This window comes from Ostrea edulis, chromosome 7 (genome assembly GCF_947568905.1).
Source record: "Ostrea edulis chromosome 7, xbOstEdul1.1, whole genome shotgun sequence".
Taxonomy (NCBI): Eukaryota; Metazoa; Mollusca; class Bivalvia; order Ostreida; family Ostreidae; genus Ostrea; species Ostrea edulis.
The window spans coordinates 78,856,004-78,878,476 of record NC_079170.1 but is presented as its reverse complement, the minus strand read 5'-3'; the positions used below and the strand labels follow the sequence as shown (position 1 = coordinate 78,878,476).

General features: G+C 35.4%; 2 protein-coding genes across 3 annotated transcripts; one reads left to right on the top strand and one right to left on the bottom strand.

Annotated features, from left to right (window-relative positions):
- Positions 1-1,624: 1,624 nt before the first annotated feature.
- On the bottom strand, positions 1,625-5,216 carry LOC125655899 (glutathione S-transferase 1-like). The gene is made up of 5 exons (XM_048886430.2): positions 4,306-5,216; positions 2,748-2,843; positions 2,545-2,660; positions 2,178-2,282; positions 1,625-1,976 (listed from the first exon to the last, which is right to left on the bottom strand). The coding sequence occupies exons 1-5, from the start codon at positions 4,436-4,438 to the stop codon at positions 1,812-1,814; spliced, it is 615 nt and encodes a 204-aa protein (XP_048742387.2). The 5' UTR covers positions 4,439-5,216; the 3' UTR covers positions 1,625-1,811.
- A 7,922-nt stretch (positions 5,217-13,138) lies between these two features.
- Positions 13,139-22,228, top strand: LOC125654993 (uncharacterized). Of its 2 annotated transcripts, none has more exons than XM_056145424.1 (2): positions 13,139-13,340; positions 20,404-22,228. In XM_056145424.1, exon 2 carries the CDS (start codon positions 20,405-20,407, stop codon positions 21,170-21,172), a length of 768 nt encoding a protein of 255 aa, XP_056001399.1. In that variant the 5' UTR covers positions 13,139-13,340; position 20,404; the 3' UTR covers positions 21,173-22,228. The 2 variants fall into 2 exon arrangements, with proteins under 2 accessions (XP_056001399.1, XP_048741056.2); XM_048885099.2 differs by lacking the exon at positions 13,139-13,340 and adding an exon at positions 18,198-18,348.
- The last annotated feature ends 245 nt before the right edge of the window (positions 22,229-22,473 follow it).

The following is a 22,473-nucleotide window of genomic DNA, read 5'->3' as shown; positions in this document are numbered from 1 at the left end:
ATGTCATTTAATAAAAAAAGGTGCACTTCTCACATATCAAAACGAGTTTGTAATTTATTCCAGCAAACGTTTTATGCATAATATGTATATCACTGCAAAATGCGACAGTCCCATTACGTTATAAATCATTTTTACAATAAGAATCGAACTAAATCGAACAGCAATATGAATTACAATAAAATATTTTTATTTTTCCATTTTATGAAAAATATTTCATAAGGAAATCCCCATCTTAAATACTAGTATAGCATGCATTTATAATTGTTTAGAAAAGTGTTCCAAACTTCCAACATTTTATCCTTTCCTTTACTTAGCAATTGCAGCAAATTATTGAACATTTTGTTTTGCTATGTTAATAGTACTATCATAACTTGTATATCCATACAGCATCATTACAAGCCAAGCCTAGCGATTCTCAGTACTTTCAGTACTTTGATTTCCTGCTATGATTGCTACCTTCATCACCCGATGAAACAACAAATACATTTTAATGTTTATTTATATATTTTTGTGGATATAAACTAGCTTTAAATACTAAAATATCATATGGTTGACCTATTCGTTACGTTAAACGGAACAGCCAATGCACACTTTGACCTTGATGACGCTCCATATTTGGTCATGATTACACGGACAGCTGGTATCGAACTAGTTTGCAAGATATACATTCATTATCGCAGATGAAAGCAATGTCAATTTCAAAAGAAATATAAGAGAAAAGATTCAGTGAATATACATGTATATACATATGTACCCCCAAAATGTAATTGAATCGCAAAATGTAATACAGCTTATTCTTTGCAAAGTCGAGTGCATAGTTTATATTATTTGATAGGGGCCTAATATGTAACATCTACGGGGCTTAACGAATTCTAACATTGCGCTTCTGGACAAGCACTGATGTACCATTGGTTTTTATTCGAAGGGTATATTCTATGGTATAGTGTAATTAGCTAGAACATCTTTTTAAGGATGTATACACTACATTATCATGATGGCCGAGGTCCTTTTAAAACATGAATGAAAATATAAATATCAGCAATATTTGTTTATTCCGTTTATACATTTTTTGTATGTAATTGGGTAGTTCAGTAGGCCTGTCGTCTGCTGATCTATGGGGGTCGGGTACAGCAGGTGTATTAAAGTTATATCAGATTACTTTCTATCAAAACTGCATTTTTTTTACTGAATAAAGTAATTCGAAAGTTTTCAATCTTTAAACTATTGTACACATCCTCCACTTTTCATCCATATGAAATTTCTTTGGTGTAGTTTTCCTCCTTAACAGTATTTACAGAATAACGAATATCCCACTTGACAGTGAACACGATAAGCACGATCGAACTGATGGACTCCCTCCTCCTGTCTTATGAAAAATTCATGAAAACGCTTCTGAGATATGATCAAGAATCCAGACATTGATTTGTGTTTAAAACTGTTTGTGGATCAATATGTGTGTGCTCGATTTCCGTTGATTTTAACAAGAGGAATGAACACCAATACAGTAAAAGAACAATGGCGCATGAGTACCGGGATAATTAGAAATCACTCTTTGCAAGGTTTTATAAGAGTTATAAAACTGAAGTGATACTTTGTGCAGGAATTGTAAAAAAAAAATTGTCACTTGAACTATATACCTGTATTACATGTAAATTGTATAAAATTCGTCACTTGAACTATATACATATAAATTGTTTTACACGAACATCAAACAATAAAGAGTAACACAAATCGAGGTGATATAATAATGTATAAATGTAGTATTCCACAGTTGAATGTACATGCGATGAAATCATTAATGGAATGCATTGCTAATACAGAGTGACAGCTCTCTTCTCTAGATATTTCTTAATGTTCGGTGTGTCCGCTACCATCTGTCTGTGTGTCAGAAGCGCGGGAAAACCTTTAATGAGATCTGGATAATCCCGAGTATGAATTTCCATGACGTCATATACAGCAAGATCGGCGATTGTTAACTGCAAATAAGGGGAAAAAAACAATCAAAAACTTACTTTGTTTAGCAAAATCAAGACGTAAGCTTCGAAATAATTAACAAACTGACGACAACAAGTTTGGTCGGTTTTAGAGCATGTCTCTGTTTCGGAAAGCTGCTGTTTGACAAATCTGTGCGTTTCAGATCACGTTATCTTCACTTTTTCGTCAGATTGTCCACCTACTCTGTCTCCCACCATGTATCCAGTGGGGTTGGAGGTAAGTGTTACTTGAAAAATTGTCCAGAACTTAGGAACAATCTCTTCTATTAATTTCTTCTGTAGTTCAGCCTGAAAGAGAACAACACAGGTATCTTACTCTCGTTGTCTTTACCGTCCGATGGTCGACGTCAATAAACAGGTCTTCTTACATCATCTTTTCCATGTTCTTTTTTCCCTCTTGTCTTTAATGTACATTTAAGGGTATTAGAAAATCAATTACATGTATTTAATTACGTGATTTCTATGCGGTTTGTTTTATGTCTTATCCCTGATTTGAGACATAATGTAAATATATCGCACGAAATTTTAAGATATGTTTTTTCATTCGTACCCTCTTCGTCTCGTCCTGCTCTCTGAAAACCTTGACCCACTCTGACCGCAAATCTTCCGTCGTCTGCACGATAACATCGCATTGCGCATGCTCTAAATTTGTTTTTCCGCTAAGACCTTTAGAAAATTGCACATATTAATTTCAAAATATTGAAAGGGGTTAAAAACGAAAGACATGAATATATACAATAGCTAACTGCTTACCGAATTCTCGGGCCAAATACCGTGCAATGGCTAAACTTTGAGGTAATGTATTAGCGCCATCTATGGTCAGAATTGGTAGCTGCCCCTGGGGTGTTTCTTGCAAGAAAAGATTGATATTACATAGAAATAAATCTTGAATTTGGATCATTACTGGTATGTCCCACTTTGAAAATGAGGGGGCGTATTATCGGTCGGTCTGTGTGTTGGTACTCTCGCCTCGCTAAAAATTCTGCTTACACTGTATTTTAAAATGACCAAACTACTAGTATTTTAAAAAAATTTGTAAATAGATATTAAAAGCATTGTTGAAACATATTTTTATTTGGAACAGATTTATGGATGGAATCTAATCAAATTTGAATAAAACCACTTAATTTTTGTTCACTTTGGCAAAGGGAACACCAAAACATTTTTAAAGTAACATACTAGTGTCCACACCTTATTATCACTGATGACGTACATATATCCGCCCACTATTTAATGTATACATGTACGTATCAATTTAGTGCACATTACGTAACAATTTAGTACATATTACGTAGCAATTTAGTGCATTTTACATATCAATTTAGTGCACATTACGTAGCAATTTAGTGCATTTTACGTATCAATTTAGTGCACATTACGTAGCAATTTAGTGCACATTAGAGGTATTTGCCACATGTACCTAGTAAATTATTCTCTTAAAATCAACCCATGAGAAAAAGCTTAACTATTCACAATGTACATGGTTAATAAATACTTTGTTGCCCAGCTTTCTGTTCTTGCATTGTTGTATTAGCGCTCTCTGTATATATGCATGGCTTGCATGACAGGTGCGCGCTCTAAATCATTCATCTATCTTGGATAGGAAGGGAAGTGAGAAATTATACGCATCTGTTGATTTAATGAATTGAATGTTGAATATCCTGTTTTGATGTAATAAATAGTGATTATCAATCATTCATTGAAAATTGGATTGGAAAGCAGCTAGTGTGACAGGCAGTATATGTCAATTATTAAAACGTTTAGAAACGTAGAAACTAGGGGAGGGGCGGAGATGATGGGGAGAACATTGCGCCACTCACTTCTCTACACATTAACTTTTTTATACCATCATGTGGAGAGAGAAAATAATTAAATATTTAAGATTCAAACGCGTTTTAATTGATACAACGAAATATCGATTCTGTAAATCATTATTTCAAAACCTTTTCAAAGTATTTCAATTTTTTTCTTTGTGTCTATTTGATCTCAAAATGTTTCCAACATGAAACATGTGTTGAAAGATCCGACCAAAATATATCCGTGGAAATCAAAAGAACAATGGACCTTAATCATCATTGAACGATAGTTGTGTAGACGTCATGAAATATATAAAAAAAAAAATATTCACAAATGAACTGTCACATTGATTGTTTTAATAAGAAAGAAATGATTTTATTCTAATTGATGCACGTTAAACGCAGACACTAAGGCCTTTCAACATATCTTTTAAAAATACCCCACACGTTTTTAATTGGTGTTCTTGATTGAGAATGATTAAAATTAAGGTTTCAATAATGACAGGTGTTCTTACTTGCTTTCAGTGCCGGCCAGTTCTCACGGTTTACTCTTTCGTCCGTATAAGGTACATCAGCGGCGGCGAACACAAGCCGGGAAATTTCTGCCCGTCCACGAATGTCAAAATACGTCAACTTATATTCCGACATGATGTATTCAAAAGTGACAGCTGTAAATGTTGTCAGTACCTACTTTTTTTCACATATGATTAAGTTTCAGATGACTCAATTATTCTGTAAGTTGAGAGGAATTTTATTTAATAGCATCGATTCCGGAGATCCTTGCCTATGCAAAAATGTTGAGGCACCAGAGGGTGTTGTACGTAACAAATTATTTAAATCATCTTGAGCAACTTCAACTTTTTGAGTTTGCAAGGGAGTCACACTCAGCACTTCCGGAAATAAATTTAAGGACAAGCACACCACATCCGTGTATTTGATTTTTTAAATTAAATCATACTTCCTCCCGAATGCCCATAATGCTTAAAATGTTTCTACCACAAGAAGATAGTATTGTTTACTCGGAGAGCTTATCACAGCCATTAAGAAATCTCGTTTAGACATCACCGCCAATCACTGACCTAATAAAGGAATATTGAACATTCCGGGGGTTCGATTAATAGTCTGATGGTTAGTTTGGAAAGTTTTTAATCTGTTCAGTGGCGGATCTAGAGGGAGTTACGGGGTGTTGCACCCCAACCACCAACCTCAACCCTTTGATTCCACATTGTAAACATAATTGGTCATTTTTGCCGTTTTTGTTTTTCTTCCCCCTCATTCTAATTAAAATTAGATCTTATGATCCGCTCATCTACTATCGCTAAACAATATGTGTAGCGATAGTAGATGAGCGGATCAGAGGATCTAATTTTAATTAGATTGTTCTGCCCCTTGTGAGGCACGAAAGGTACAAACTTTGGTCGTAACCCAGCACCCAACGCGTTTTTGTTGACAGAAAGTTTTTTGGTTCCAATATATATTCTCAATCTCCCATGATGATGTTTCAGATTCCATTGCCCTTACTCTCTAAGATTAATCAAAGGAAATTGTAGAACATATAAGTTTAATAGGCCAATGGTATCTTAAAATGTAATATTTTCGTAACTAACACAATACTATCGTGTTTAAAAGTGGGACATTTTCTCTCAAATTTAATTTGGAAGACACGTTACACTAAATGGAAACTGTTTCCACTTTAATCATAACATGACCTTCTTCTGGAAAATAGATATTACTTTTAAAAGGTCTCCCCGCTCTTGTAATTCTATTAGTTTTAAATAATCCTCATAAACATCTGCTTATATTTGAAGCTTGATATAACGACACTAAAATTTAAAGTGAAATATTGAAATCAGATGTCATGTGTCGCGTTCTACTAATTTTACAGTGATTTATTCGATGCAGTAGTGCATGGAGATTTATGTTACATTTTCCATACATATACACGTAATACAGTGGCGGATCCAGAGGGGGGTCCGGGGGTTAGACCCCTCCACCTTTCGTCAGATAATTTAGCTAAACGGGCAAAAATTCAACATTTGGGGGATAGATCACCCCCACCCCCCTTTGAAAACCAAAACTAATGGAGGAACCCACCGACATTTCAAAAATCCCTGGATCCGCCCCTGTAGTAAATATGCAATAATATAGAAAAAGTTTGTGTCAAATATGCCCAATTCTATATCATTCCAAACTTGATAAAATTCAACATAACTTGAATATCAAGATTTTTTTAATTCTCAGTTTGTTGATTTATATAATAATTCCTGTGTTGTTGCTCCATTACCTGGTGACGTCACTGGAGAGGGGTGGGGAGGGAGTGGACTTATTTTGTTCCTGTGGGGAGAATGTATTTTTACTATTTCATTAGTTGAATAAACGTTTGCATTATTAGAAATGCTCAGTGATCTAATAGCACTAGACACAGTAACCTCTGCGTGTGGTACACTATTTTTATACATCAGATAAATTGCAGTAGTTTCGTGACACCTCTGCATGTTACGGGGGAAAAAACCGCTTAGTTTGCATGCTCTACTTAACCGTACACGACACTTGGAAATGAATTGATGTAATGAACACACGTGTGTCTGAGTCGTTGTTTGTAGAATATGACTACTGATAACAAGAGGTCCATGGGCCACATCGCTCACCTGAGTCACCTTGGTCCATATCAGAAGACTTTCTATATATATTTGCATGTAAAACCGTAGTCCTTATTATGGCCCCAACCTACCCCTGGAGGCCATAGTTTTTGCAAACTTGAATCTACACTATGTCAGAAACCTTTCATGTAAATGTGAACTTCTTTGGCCCAATGGTTCACGAGAAGAAGATATTTGAAGATTTTTCCTATATATTTGTATGTAAAACTTTGATCCCCCATTATGGCCCCATCCTACCCCCAGGGGCCATGATTTGAACAAACTTGAATCTGCACTATATCAGAAAGATTTCATGTAAATATCAGCTTTTCTGGCTCAGTGGTTCTTGAGAAGATTTTTTTTTTAAAAATCCTATATATTTGTATGTAAAACTTTGATCCCCTATTGTGGCCCCACCCGAACCCCGGGGACCAGGATTTTAACAATTTAGAATCTGTACTATATCAGGAAGCTTTCATATAAATCTCAGCTTTTCTGGCTCAATGGTTCTTGAGAAGAAGATTTTTAAAGATTTTTCCAATATATTTGTATATAAAACTTTGATCCCCTATTGTGGCCCCATCCGACCCCCGGGGGCCAGGATTTTAACAATTTAGAATCTGCACTATATTAGGAAGCTTTCATAAAAATCTCAGCTTTTCTGGCTCAGTGGTTCTTGAGAAGAAGATTTTTAAAGATTTTTCCTATATATTTGTATGTAAAACTTTGATCCCCTATTGTGGCCCCATCTGACCCCCGGGGGCCATGATTTTAACAATTTAGAATCTACACTACCTAATAAAGCTTATCTATAAATTTCATCTTTTCTAGCCCAGTGGTTCTTGAGAAGAAGGTTTTTTAATGACCCTAACCTATTTTTACCTTTTCTTGATTATCTCCCCTTGGAAGGTGGCCTGGCCCTTTATTTTAACAATTTAAAATTCCCTTTACCTAAGGATGCTTTGTGCCAACTTTGGTTGAAATTGGCCCTGTGGTTTTTGAGAAGAAGTTAAAAATGTTAAAAGTTTACAGACGGACAGACGGACGGACGCCGGAATACGGGTGATCAGAAAAGCCCACTTGAGCTTTTAGCTCAGGTGAGCTAAAAACACTGGTGACTGTTTATACAACAAACCTTAATGTAACTGTAACACCAATTCCCGTGCAAACTCCCGATACCTAATGAGGGGGGGGGGGGGGGGGGGGGCGTTATTTATAGACCGAACTGTGTAATGATAAAAGGGAGCAGATCCTATGTTGCTACGTGCCCGATAATCAGTTTTGTGCGTATCTGAATGATTGCAGTGCAAGAAGAGCTATTGATTACACAAAATTTAAATTGAAAAGATTGAGTCACTTGCGAAAAAAACATTCAAACAGAAAATTATGCACTTTAGATTAATTATTAACATGTTATTTCCATTGGCACCTGATGTACATGTAGTAACAAGTAGTTTTCCCAGCAGTGTGAAATGCGAAGGATAAGTTGGTAATGTACATGTGTTGGTTTGTGCGTGTATTTGCAGGCATACGTGTATCTAATTTTGTTTTGGTTCTCGAAAATGTTAAAAGAAAAATTAAGAATGAAGAATCTCTGATATATACTAAAAACACCCTGATCTAAGACGCCAATGACTGATGGTTGATGGTTATATTGCGAACTGTCCCGCACATGTAGTATTGTCAACCAACGCACAGCTGTATAACGATAGTGTTCGCTGGATGACATTTTCTACAATTAAAGATAAGTTTTTCTATATCGAATAATCCTCTTTATTCTCAATGAATTGATGTTATTTGCAATACATTTAGAAAGAAAGAACAAAACAGGAAATAAACAAGAGAGGTTAAACAGCACAGCATATTTGTTTCGCCGAGATGGATAGTTTGTGCAGATGTTGTGTTCTGCCCTTAGCTTTAGTCCTCTAATCTGACAAATACTGTTTGATTTACTTTTTACGAAAGAATTGTACCTTTGTAAGCAAAACGTTGGGAACAAAACTGAATACAATTCAAGTTGCATGATTATATGAAACTTGATCTGTGTAGGAAAAATTTATAGGCATTTTAAAACTTTTGTAAGCATTTTAAATCAAAATTTATTTGACTATTAAAAGCTCGTTACTCCAATATCGGTAATCTTTTATAAAGTATATGAACTGCAAAACAACTAACACATTTACATGCAAAAGATACGGAGATCAAAACAAGTTCTTGTATTAGTAAATATTTTCCGTGGGAAATCCGTTTAATCAGCTCTATAAATATAAGATTAGCTATTATATAATGATGGTAGTCCATTGTTAGCAAGTGTTTGTTCGTCTTTTAAACATACACATGTATTTCATTTAAATCTTAAGCAATCTGTCACTGTATGTTGTTAAGTGATAGTTTTAATCTATAATGAATATTTAGGTTTCTACTTCTAAATCAGTTTACATCAACAGAAATTGTCACGCAAGCGGTTTGTAGTTCAAGGTCCAATGTAGAAATGTAAATGTGTATTGCATGCGTGATGTGTGTATACTAGAATGTTTAGCGATAAACCTCCATTTAACTCGATATTAACTATTAACTAATTAATAAATGAAAATACAGTCCATCTTTGTTATGAAAAGGATTTTTTTTTTTTTTATAAAAGTAAGGTATCAATGAAAATTTCGGCGTAGATATTTTGCATGACAAATAAATGCAGCATGTTTATCTGGATATTAAAGCAGTGATCAACCAGGACACGAAAGCCATGGAAGGCGTTCTCCCATTTATATTCACACAACAAACTTCCTACTAATACGATCCATGGGATGTGCGAATCCCTACCCAGAGTTATCGTTCCTTACATTAGGAAAGGATAGGTCTGGGTAGAGATTGGGGACGTGCCTGATTCCTTGCCACCAAGGGATTTGATCACTGGAAGACTGTCGAAGTGTTATCATCATTGACGGATCTAGAAATGGGGGGGGGGGGGGGGGGGGGGGGGCAGTAAACAGCTGGGTGTTTTGGGACTGTCTTGAGATCCCCGGTGGGTCCATGGCAAAGTCCTAGCTGGTGGGGACCAGAGGGTGTAGACTTGAATACCTTTTGAAACTACTGAGTTCTGACAAATTAAGATAAAATATATACATGTAGTCTATGTTAAAATGTTTAAGACATGCATTGTATTTCTATTCAAAATACAAATCATATTTGTGGGGCGGGGCGTGCGCCCGGCGCTGGATCCGCCACTGATTGTAATTGGATCACCCATTACTGGCTGTCAGTCTGATATAATTTTCTAATATTCAGATTTACTGTTGTTTATCAACGACTGACAACGAATCGTTGGAAAACATTTTGATAATGATAATGGATTTGTACTTTTAATTCGACAAAACCAATCGATGTTTGTTAATTGTGTCCATTCCATTGATTTATCTTAAAGAGCATATGATCACATTAAGTAACAATTTGAAAACAAAATATGGATAAACGTTATCGAAAAAAAATAAATAACCCGTATCAGTCAAAGGATTAAAGAATTTTGGTTTCTTTTATTTACTTGGGTTTTTGTTTTATATTTTTATACATACATCTGCATTATATAGATGCAACTAAATCATGAACTAAAGAGCTTTATTCTACAAATGTTGGTCTTGTCGATACGTCATTCTGTTTTGCTTTGAACATCTTTAATAAACAAAGTGGATACAGCATACATTAAAATACCCCTATGTCTGTATCAGAGAAAAGAACACAGAACTGTATATGATATCAAATAAGGATTAAGTTGTTGCGATATGCTCGTTTTCCAGGAGACCCCACAATGCCACTGCACACGTGACATATTTCCAGCCAATAGAAATCCATTTAAGATTTATCTGAGCGAGAAAAGGAAATAGATGACCATGATTAATAAAAAAAAAAAACAATATCAGAAAATACCGTATGTTTCACAGTGAATACCGAGTACCTACGTATTTATACACAGATTAGCTTGTGCTTGTAATATACAGAATACGAAATTAAGCACCCCTTTCCCTAACGGGAGCATGATTGAATGCTGTATACAGCTTTATTAATTCGCTTCAGGTTATTTCCATGAATTTTCTTCTGAGACCATTTTCATGCGATTTCAATTTCATGGTTTATAGATTTATCATATTCTTAAAAGCAATGTTGATATAGTGTACATGTACATGTAACAGTGTCAAGTATAACATCTGCTGGGGTTCGAACGCGGGACCTCTGACACGACTGTCTACCGCTCTAAAAAGCTACCGGTAACCCAAAACCCAGAACTAGTAGGAAGGCCATGCAGCTAACACTGCCACAGTAAATAAGTTCCATGGAACATTTTTTATATCTTTTTCTTGGTAGGATGTTTTGAGAAGCCAACTGATAGTTTGTCTTCTGGCTATCCCCCCCCCCCTTCCCCCCTCTCCCCTTCTTCCCACTTTGAAAATTATTGACACGTGCCTGCAATGGAGCCGCAGAAAGTGGACAGAGGTGGAATCGCAGGATTCAGTCGTACAAACTTTAACGGACAGTTAACAGGCCATCATCTCTCAGATTTATATGGTGTTAAATGAAAATTATTTAATGAAAACTCTTGTGTCACTGGGTCGTGGACAATATCGAGGGGGAGGGGAACAACACTAAAACGAATGGGCACGTACTCCATGAGATAACATGATTTTAATCTCATAGACGCCATTCGTAGATTGAAATGAAAATGACTTGTGCAATTCGCCAAGAGAAAGCATAATATTTTGTAACTTTAGGCGGTGTTCATACATATAGCAACAGGTGAGGGATTGGGCCAAGGATCATATTTTTGGACAATATAGTTTGCCTGTCATTTTTGCATACAAAAACCGTTATATGTACCTGCAATAGTTGATTCACCGGCTGTGCCCCCCCCCCCCCCCCTCCCCACTCCCGTTGGCAATAGCAAAAGGCGAGGAAATGTAAGTAGTTTGAACTAATGAACTGAATTCAAGTAGGAACACCCCCACCCCCACACGTTCTAGGATTTTGGGGGTTGAGCTACACTTTTTAACGTTTCTTTTTCTTTCTTTTCTTATTTCATTATTACCTTTGATTTATTTCTAGATAGTCGTAAACACAAGCCCTTCTCCAGCTGCCCTCCTCTCCATTTTGAAAAGGATAGGCAGGACATTGAATTCCGCTACACCAAAAATAGTTCTTACTTTGATAAATGTTTGTTAATCGCGTATTAATTTTTTTAAGTCACTCAAGCGGCTATCAATACAGCGCATTGTTACTCATAAGTTGGTTAATACGGCTAAACCCTTAGATCAACCTCAGCTAAAGTCAATCAGTGTATATTTGATTTTGTCATGTTTGAAATAGAGAAAAACATGTTGTTCCACCCACTTAATTATAGATGTCTGTAAGATTTTTGTCGGAGATAAATACATTGAACTGATCGTGCACGTACCTGTAGTAGGTCTGTGTTTTGATTTATTGTGGTTTATTTTTCTTCTTTTTTTTAATTTTTTTTTTATTTGCAAAAGAGGGGGGGGGGAGACGAGTTTGAATACTCTTGAATACACAATTTTCTAAAGTTCTTGACAAAACAGAAAAAAAGCAAACCTGATAAATGTGTAAGAATGTCCACACTTTAAAGTCCTCAATTGTTCGGACAGTGGGGAGTGCGGATAAATTTCCTAAAGAAGAAGTTAAAAAGAAAAAAAACAAACATCAAAAGGTGTAATCCGCCCAAACTTCAGAATCTGAAATATGGGTGAGTGGGTGTCGTGGGGGTAGCGATCGTCCTTTTCTTAAATTCATCGCACATACTAACCCTTCAGTACTTATTATCTAAAAGGGTGCGGGGGTCGAGTGGGGGTGGTGGTGGTTATAATAGGCCATACTTTGCATGTTAATATAATACCGGTATTAACTTTGCATGTTAAAACAAAATGAACTTTGTCAAATAAAGGGAGTTATGCCCCTCCTGGTTCTACGTACATGAACAAGCTAATCCACGTACCTACCGTTAACAATAAAGAGAAGGAGAGAAAAAAATGTTTATCTCACGTTTTCATCATTTCAAATCAAGACAAATTCTTACTGTTGCTTTAGTTTTTTATTCATCTGTTCTTATTAAGAAATAATTTTAATTAAACACATTTTCATGAACATGAAAATAGATGATAACTATTCATGAATTATTATTACATCGAATGCCCTGTTTCATATATTTTAATTTACATGTACGTATAGTTTCGGTGTAAACAGAAATACTGAACTATGACAAAACTACATACACCAATGAAAAGAACTCGTTATTGGACAAGAGAGTAAGAAATTGACACGGGGGGTATAGACCGATAGCTTTGACACAGTTTGTACGACATATAGATATCAAATTTTAGAAAGTCTGATTAAACTGAATTTAACTGAAACTTTAATTCATGATATTTTCCCCCGGTCTTTTGACGAAACAGGTGTCGAGTAAGGATAGTATTTCAGGTCCGCAAGGCCGCGACGCACGCAGTGTTTTATGCATTCGTCAAAAATTAAGATATCGTGTAACTTAATGATTCACTCTTATTTATCTAAACCAGATCACTTTAATTTCGGTGATCCTTAACGCCCGCGGATCATTGACCTACTGGGTTCAATTACTTTATCACAACATCATCCATAAACACACAAACGGAATGGAGTGACTTTTAAATAGAATGAATTATCAACTGTCAATATTTCTTTTTTACGTGTAACAATTTCCAATCAAGTTTCTCTTTTACGAAAAAAAAAAAGGGATAAGATCGTTAAATATCCTGGTTGATTTACGGGTATATAAATTTGGGCATTTACATTTACTTTCAATAGACACTGTTCAGGAAGAAATGGCCATCAACTGAGCGATGTGTCTGTCAGGATAAATTAATAAAAAAACTCAGGTAAGATGTTTTTAGGAAGCACAATCTTATTTTTGTTTTCGATACAGGTTAAGGCTTTTTTTCTGAGCTTCCCTACCCCTCACCTTTAAAGAAGAGCGGCGTGTTGGTTGGTTTGTGTCTGTGGATGGTTCGGTCCTAGGGTACAGTGTACATTATATTGGACAGAGAACTAGAGAACAGTCATATAATAAAACAATTATTGTTATTTTCTCCGTTAATACGATGCCTAACCTACCCCGGAAGTTCAATTTCTATTGCAATTCGAGGGTAGCTAAAACATCTTAATTTCATCCACCTGTAATCCATTTATATACCACTAAAATCTCTGTTCAAAACTTTAGATTTTTACTAAAAAATTAAGTTTGATATCCTCCCTCACAAAAATATATTCCTTCAACACACACTTCCTCTGGTATTCTTCATGAATTTCAAAATTATAGATATCAAAGTGTGATTTAAATCATATTCTAAAACTTGTCTATTTCAAAGACATGAAATGTCCTAAAATTTAACGTTTTAAAAAAAGTGAAAATTAGAATTTATGGAATTTTACAAAATCAAATTCCTATCCGATTCGTTAAATCACATTATTTCATATTTCTTTATAAGAAGATGCAATATTCAAATTCAGTTATGCATATTGTAACAAAAATCAAATATCTACAGGGCCCAGTTGCACAAAATTGTAGTTGAATTTAACTGACAGTTAACGTCTAGTAAACGCTTTATAAATGTGAGCGTTAATGACAAGTTAACTGTCTGTTAAAATCAAGTAACCTTTGTGCATCCTTAAAGTTCACCTACGTATAGACATCACCAATTTGCTTCCCTCTAAAGAGAGGGACTGCAATACATGGATCATAGGCATGTGTTTCTTACAGAAACATAACATTCTACGTTGAAATAAAATGTGTTTATAAAGCAAATTTGTTGTAGCCTTGAAACATACAAATATTTTATTATAAGCAGTATTGCTAGATCTGTAATGCTTATGACTTTTTTTTTTTTTTTACTATTTTCGTTCTTCACTCCCCCCCCCCCCCCCCCCCCTCTTCTTTTTTGCGTGGAAAAGGTACAAATTTGGGTCGCATACCTTGCCCCCTTCGAAAACGTTCTGGATCCGCCACTGAATGTTATAAATCTTGCAACTAAATATTGATGCTCACAAGCTTTAATGTCGTTATTCATTTCCAAAGCTCAGTGCAACGTCACAATTAATTTGAACAACAGAATATGACTTCCTCTATTGAGCGTTGCTGAGGTGAATATGTTCATATATAAATGAATAAGTTAGAATACTATAACATTTATTGTTTTTTTTTAACCATACAAAACATTTTTAAATTTTCTTGTTTATGAAACATGGCTGATTCCGATCGATAAACACAGGTATTGTGAAACTGTACACTTGTGCATGCGCAAGCTGACTTTTCCCCCATAACATCCGGTTTGACCTCGCGTATATATTTTCTGCATGAACCTCAAGGTCCACTGAATAAGCATATTGACTCTTTATTTTCTTTACTGTATCAAACAAAAACAAAAAACTCTAGAAATAGAATTACTCGTATACCGAAACTGGGCTCATGTCGTGTTTCTGTCACTGTTTCATAAATAAGAACATATTCATAACGACCAACCGTGTCTTACAGCCGAATATTATCCATGTCAATGTCGACAGTTCCTTCATGAGGACGATTTCCTGACTCATGAAAAATACCCGACGTTGAAAATGTAGATGAACGGGAATGCGATACAATAAACAGGTCCAATAGACAGGCGTGATATCACCAAACCAAGATCCCCCGACCATCAAAACCTCATATTTACATTTCCAATGTTTCTGCCTTTGAAATCTAAAAAAAAAGGCAATTGTAGCCATTTCATCATTCTGTGACCGGGAATAAACTTTGACACGAACCTACTGGCATCTCTTGTGCAATGTAGGTATACATGTACGATAAAATTCTGATGACCAATGTTATATTACTTTTGGAAATGCAGAACAGGTTGCTGTGACCTCCAATCTTTAACATGGTATATACATAGAAATAAAGTAGAATTTCTCTTGGTTGGGGAAGAGGGAAGGGGCGTCCCTTTGTTGAAAACAACGGTTACCGTTCTTACTGACCAGCGTTGCCTTGCAATTTTTTAAACTTCATATAGTGAGCATTCCCAGGCACTACTTTTTAAAATACGAAGCTACAATAACTATGATAGCGAACTGATATGTCAGAAAATCGACATTGTTTATACGAAACTAAAATATCTATAGTTTCAGGAAATCGATACTATTTATACGAAACAACAATATCTATAGTGTCAGGAAATCGACATTATTTATATGAAACTACAATACAGTTGTATATATAATGTCAGGAGATCGACATAGTTTATATGAACATGTAACTACATACAAGCCATCACAAAAGAAAGTAACAGCGAATTATTCTCATCAGCTGCGGGACCCGTGAAATATACATTTCCAAATGCATTGCATCCATGTTGTATAACAACAGATGTGTTTCGGCCTACACATCCGTTGTTTCTTTTGTACTCCATTCAAATGCTTACAAGATTAATGGATATTTTCAATTACCATTGTCAACTCGTGTATCGATATTCAATAATGGAATCATGCAAAAATATTTATAACGCGTCCCTTTAATTGAAAACACCCATTAAGTTTCTTATGATTTAAAAATCATAATGGCATCAGGTTAGAATAACAATTTTTTTGTCCGCACGCGGACATGTAATCATGTGATCAATGAGTTGTTTATTATATTAATGGAATTTGAATGAGTGGAATGGTTCTGGTGTTACGTAGAATGATGCACAATAGAGATTAGCAAGGGAAGAAACCAGAGAAAAATACACGGTCTTTTCAAGCCACTGCAGAGAGGTCAAATCGATGATTTTTCCGAATCTTTTTAAAGGGGCACATTTTCATCGAACAAGACGAATACCGAAATAATCCATAACCAATTCGTAATAAAAAGTTACGTACCTGATGCACATGAAATTTATGTTTCCCCATCACGTGGCGACTTACTGTCAGTACAGCACAAGTACACAAGAGAAGTTCCGAGAGATCCATTCCTACTAGACTGGAATCATCAGCACAAGAGAAGTTCCGAGAGTCCGTTCCTAACAGGTTCGAATCATCAGCAGAAGAGAAGTTCCGAGAGTCCGTTCCTACTAAACTGGAATCATCACCCCAAGAGAAGTTCCGAGAGTCCGTTCCTACTAGACTGGAATCATCACCCCAAGAGAAGTTCCTTTCCTAATAGAGCTCGAATCTTAATATCAAAAGAAAAAGATATTCCTATATTCCCCTGCTAAATCGCGAAAAAGGTCTTGAGAGTGTTTTCAGATTTCATGAAAGTTTGTTCGGAGTTACGAAAATATGCAACTAAGAATATATTCAAATTAATTATAAAAGGATGCCCACGGGTTCACTCACCATTGTCATTAGGTTATGGACCTTTGTCAATTATTGCAATCGTGTTTGTTATAACATAATACCATCAGTGTGTTTATTCCTCAATATATTTCATAAGACTACATATTTTATGGTTATTCGCTCGTCCAATGAAAATGTACCGTTTTGAACAGAGACGGGATAATGAATATTCATGATCTGTCAAGTAATGAGGATTAAGCCAATATTCATGAACACAGGCAAGTTTATGATAAAGAACATGGTTATACATATGTCATTTGAAATGTTGAGTTTGGAAATCAAGTACATATGCACTTGGAGCAATGCTTCTGTTAATGATATTGGCGTTCACGATTTGACAAGAAAAGAAAGTAAAACATATATGTATTCATTGTATATCTAATAAATACTCTATTATAAAATCTGCGTAAAATCTAGAGAATGTTTGCGTTCAATATCCTGAGAATTTATTGAACGCTAACTCTGCATTATGAGTAAATCGTGTGCGCCCAAAACATTCCGAGTATGAGCGTTCAATATTGACGTTACCGTAACGACGTAAACAAGCCAAAATGGCAGACGACGGTCCTCCGAATCTGACAGAGCCGGTGTTTGATATCATATTCATTTATTTAAACAAAATGCTTAACTGTACATAAATTATGATGTCCCCATTCACAAAATCAGTTAGCTTCATGCATTAATGGCGGGTTTAATATTGGACAGTTAAGAAATACATGCTGATATTGCACACCTTCACCTTAGATGCCTCTACTGATGAATTCTCGTCTATTTTGGAGTATTTTGAGTGAAAAGGGATATCATTTAACAACTAAATACTTTAGCTATATAATAAAAGGGTTATTGGACTTATATTGGTGAATATTGGCACTCGTTGGCTGTCAAAATGCACTCGCAAGCTCGTGCATTTTGACAGCCAACTCGTGCCAATATTCACCAATATAAGTTCAATAACCTTATGATATATAGAACTAAAGGAACCGAAGAGCTTCTACTGGAATATTAGTAAAGTAACTGGCATATTTGAAAGGAGATAAACTTACACACCCCTATAGATAATCCACTTGATCTACAAACAGCAATTTACGTACATGTACGTCAGAAGATTGATATAAGTATCGACCTCAATGAACGTTCTATTTTCTTATTTTCATATTTAAAAAAGTCACTAGTATGTATATATAAGCTGTAAATTTTTTAACAGTAACTCGGTAATAAATTGATATTTATTGACAAATAAGCCGTTTAACATACAAAATACTTTACGGACTATCCTGATTTATCTCTAATAAAGCTTTGAACCATCTGTCCATCCTCTTCGTATCAAGTTAAGTAAAAAATCATTACCCGCGCACGTAGTCGCCATTATTGATAAACAGTTTTAAGTTCCTAGTATACCCAGGATTTTGGAGGCATCACTTGAAGGAGGACTTTGCTGAGTTTACATGGGATTTTCTATTTGGTCGCACAACAAAGTAAATCGGCGGTCCATCCATGAAATGCACCAGTAAAACGAAATTTCGGAAGGATTTCAAATTTTGGGTAACATTTCACCATTGCAAGTAAATATTTGTGAGTGATGCAACAATTACGCTTGTTTCGTAGGACAAATTTTGTGGCAAATAATTGGTTTGAGCAAAATTAAAATATTTACAAATGCCTTTTTTCCCCCAATTCTATTACAAATTGTTTTGAGTATATCCCATGCCCTTCAACTGATTTGCAAAGTATCTGATTTAAAAGTAGTATGCACTTGTTTTTATTTATCCAATGCAACAGCAGATCCGCTCTTTTAGAACACTTATGAAATCAGAATTAACAATATGTATCTTCTTTGACAGGTCCTAAAGACAAATTCAATAGAGAGTACTTAACTTCAATTAACCGAGCCCGTCTACACACTTGTCACTCGTTCTTAAGATCGGGTACACCGTGTAACACGGGGGAATTTCACCGTATTGATATAAAAGATCAAACGATGAAATCCTTTAATACCAATCATTATGATTTATGCTTGCGGTTTTATGTTGACCAAAATAGCTAGTTGGATGAGATTTGGTTGAAGATTTATATACATATGTACATTTAACGTGTGAAGTTAATACACAGGGGGAGGGGATTATTCCCGATTGAACGAGCTTAGTCCTGGTATCCTGAACTGGATTACGTTAGATTTGAATTGGGGTGTTTGAAAAGTAATATTTGAAATGCAGTTTTAGGTCCCGCGCAGTATGTGCTGCACTCAGGCTTTCACGAGTAGAGAATCTAGTGCTATACTTCTGCGTGTTTGAAATTCTGCTTTTACTTTGCGATAACACAGATACAGTTGCAAGTAAGTATTCTTGAATTAATGAATATAATTAAATCGGCAAATTAAATGAAATGGGAACTAAACTCGTCTGTAATTTGAAACGGAACAATTAATTTGGGGACAATTATCAAAGTATGTTAATTACACTGATATTCCTACTTCAGCGGTGGAATTTATTTTTTAAATAAAATTTTGGAAAATTCAAAAAAAAATTCAAAATGTATATATTTCTAATTTTAAATTATATTCATGAAACGTAATTCTCTTACATTTTACGATTTAGATTTGTCTTTCTAATTTCAATAATTCAACTTATTTGTGTTGAATTGTCAATAGCTAAAACTGTGACAGATTGTAAGAATATTCGTCAGTTTCTTTTTAGGTCAGTATATTACATGACTAATGTTTAAACAGACTTAATCTAGTAGTCTTGTTTTCACAATACATGTCATTTTCGGTGTTAATCCGTGATCTGCGATTTATTTAATAAGGATTAGATAGAATTAGATCTGGCACGCATTCGACCCAGTGAGGACAATGTTAAGCCCAAAACCTATGAGTAAATATTAATGTTTGGATTTTAACGTTTTGAATAAAAACATAAAACAAATTGGGGGGTGCAGCAGTGTTCCTTAAATATATTGTTCTAAACTGATTTTATTCATTTAACATACAATGAGATGTTACATGCATATTCTTCCCTTCATCCCCTTGCATGGTAGGCTAGGGGGTGGAATTGATTGATTGATTGTATATTGTTTAACGTCTCTCTTGAGAAACTTTCACTCAAATGGGGACGTCACCATTACCAGTGAAGAGCTGCAAAATTTAGGCCTATGCTCGGCGCTTATGGCCATTGAGCAGGGAGGGATCTTTATCGTGCCATACCTGCTGTGACACGGGACCTCGGTTTTTGAGGTTTATCCGAAGGACCGCCCTATTTTAGTCGCCTCATACGACATGCAAGGGGTACTGAGGACATATTCTAACCCGGATCCCCACCGGGGAGGGGGAGGGGTGGGCTAATCAGATATGTTTACCTTCATTTAAATTTAGTTGTTAATAAATCTATGCCATTGCAATATATTTATTCTTGCAATACAATATATATTCCATACAAGGTATGTTTAGCATAAGACGTTCGTGCGAATATGAAAAAAAGTGTCTTCCTTTGCTTGTTTGTATCATAGGGCAGTACAAGTATATGTCACTCTCCCGTTACTGTATGCCCTGATAATAGAAACATATATTGTTTATTTCACTATTTGTCATTAATGATATTCCAGAATGCCGCAGGTTCATAACAGGTCCTTAACTCTCAGTATGGACTCCAGCGCCTTCAACAAAAACTCCAGACTTATGTCAACAATTCGGATCACAGAAGGCGCTAAAAGGAAGATCCGGGCATTCAACACCGTTGAAAACCGTCTGAAAAAATTCAAAATCAACTTTTACAACCGCCACGCAGATATTCAAAGGAATCAAATAGAAAGGAAAAAGCAAACTGTTTTAGACAGTATGAAAAAGAGAGATGCTTACAAAATGGTTCTTGCAAATCACCCGATTTCCAGCAGTCCTGATTATCAGAAAGCATTGAACGACAGGTACACAGCGCATGCATTGAGATATGAAATAAAGCGGATGCTAAACTACATCGAGCCCGACAAAATAAGAGAGAGGAATGCAAAAACTCTCGTGGACGTGAACAAAAAGAGATATGACGAGATCTTAAATCGTAATCGGAAATCTATTATGGAACTATTTCCTCCTGCAGTGGAGAAGAAAGCTGTGGATTACGAATCAGACTTTGAAAGCGATTCCGAAGATGAAGAACCACCAGAGGTGGAGCAGAGGAAATTCCAACAAGCGCGCCCCATGTTACCGTTCCGTCGTCAAGGTGTGACACGTGCTTTTATCATGCAAAAGAGTGGACGCGATCAGAGACAGGAGGCGTCCACGGACACTCCACTAAACACGGACAAGGAACAGAACCTCCCGCCAGTGACCATCAAGAAAGAATTGCCACCGGACTTACGAATCCCTGTTGCTTCGTAGTAATTTTGTTGGAGTTTATCACATGCCAGTATTATATATTTATTGTAAACCTTCAGTGGTATTTGTCAAAGAGTTACCTCTTGGCTTTTGTTGTTGTTGTGTGCTTTTTATGTAGTAAGTAAAACAAAACATGTACATGTTTAATTGAAAAATGATATTTATCAATGAATTGAAGAAAAAAGGTTCATCATTACATTACGTCTCTTCCCCTAGGTTAACGATTGGGGAAGTCTTACTTCAGATTCTTTGTCCGTCCGTCAGTCTCTCTGTTTTTCATTCTGGTATTGGATTTATTCATGCCTGATAGATTAAAAATTCCAGACTTTACTCGGTTATTTAAAGTGAGTTGATGACAACCAATGACAAAATATTTTCAAAGCACTCATCGTGATGTCAGTATTATTGTTTAGTGTGACATTGTGATCTCATCATCATTAATTAATGTGACATTTTGATGGCATCATTATTGTTTAATGTGACATTGTGATGTCATCATTATTATTTAGTGTGGCATTGTGATGTCATAATTATTTAATGTGACATTGTGATGTCATCAATATTGTTTAGTGTGACATTGTGATGTCATCATTATTGTTTAGTGTGACATTCTGATGTCATCATTATTATTTGGTTTTGATGGCATCATTATTGTTTAGTGTGACATTGTGATGTCATCATTATTATTTAGTGTGGCATTGTGATGTCTTAATTGTTTAGTGTGACATTGTGATGTCATAATTATTGTTTAATGTGATATTGTGATGTCATCATTATTATTTAGTGTGACATTGTGATGTCATCATTATTGGTTAGTGTGACATTCTGATGTCATCATTATCGTTTGGTTTTGATGACATCATTATTGTTTAGTGTGACATTGTGATGGCATTGTATAATGAACCAAAAGCGTCCATAACCATACAATGTAGATAGATACATTTCATTAATGTAATTTGTACAAAATATGAAATCAAATTAAATATGTCTTGTGAATTTAATGTTTCATGGTTTGATATTGCATTGTTTTTGAGACATTTGAATAAATATAATCTTATATGAAGCATTTTTTTCCCGGATACATCGATGCTGCTAAAGGGATAAAGCTGAGAAAGACAGCCACTTGTGTGGTTTTTTCCTTAAACGCTGTTGGATGCTTTAAGTTTGGAATCACAGGGCTGCATTCTAAACGATCTGTTGTTAATATCCACGATCAGCCCATAACAACGAACCCATGATTTGTAAAACATCTCATTGAAGGAGATGTTTGGTCAATCGTTTATTTTTCTCTAATTATTTTAAAA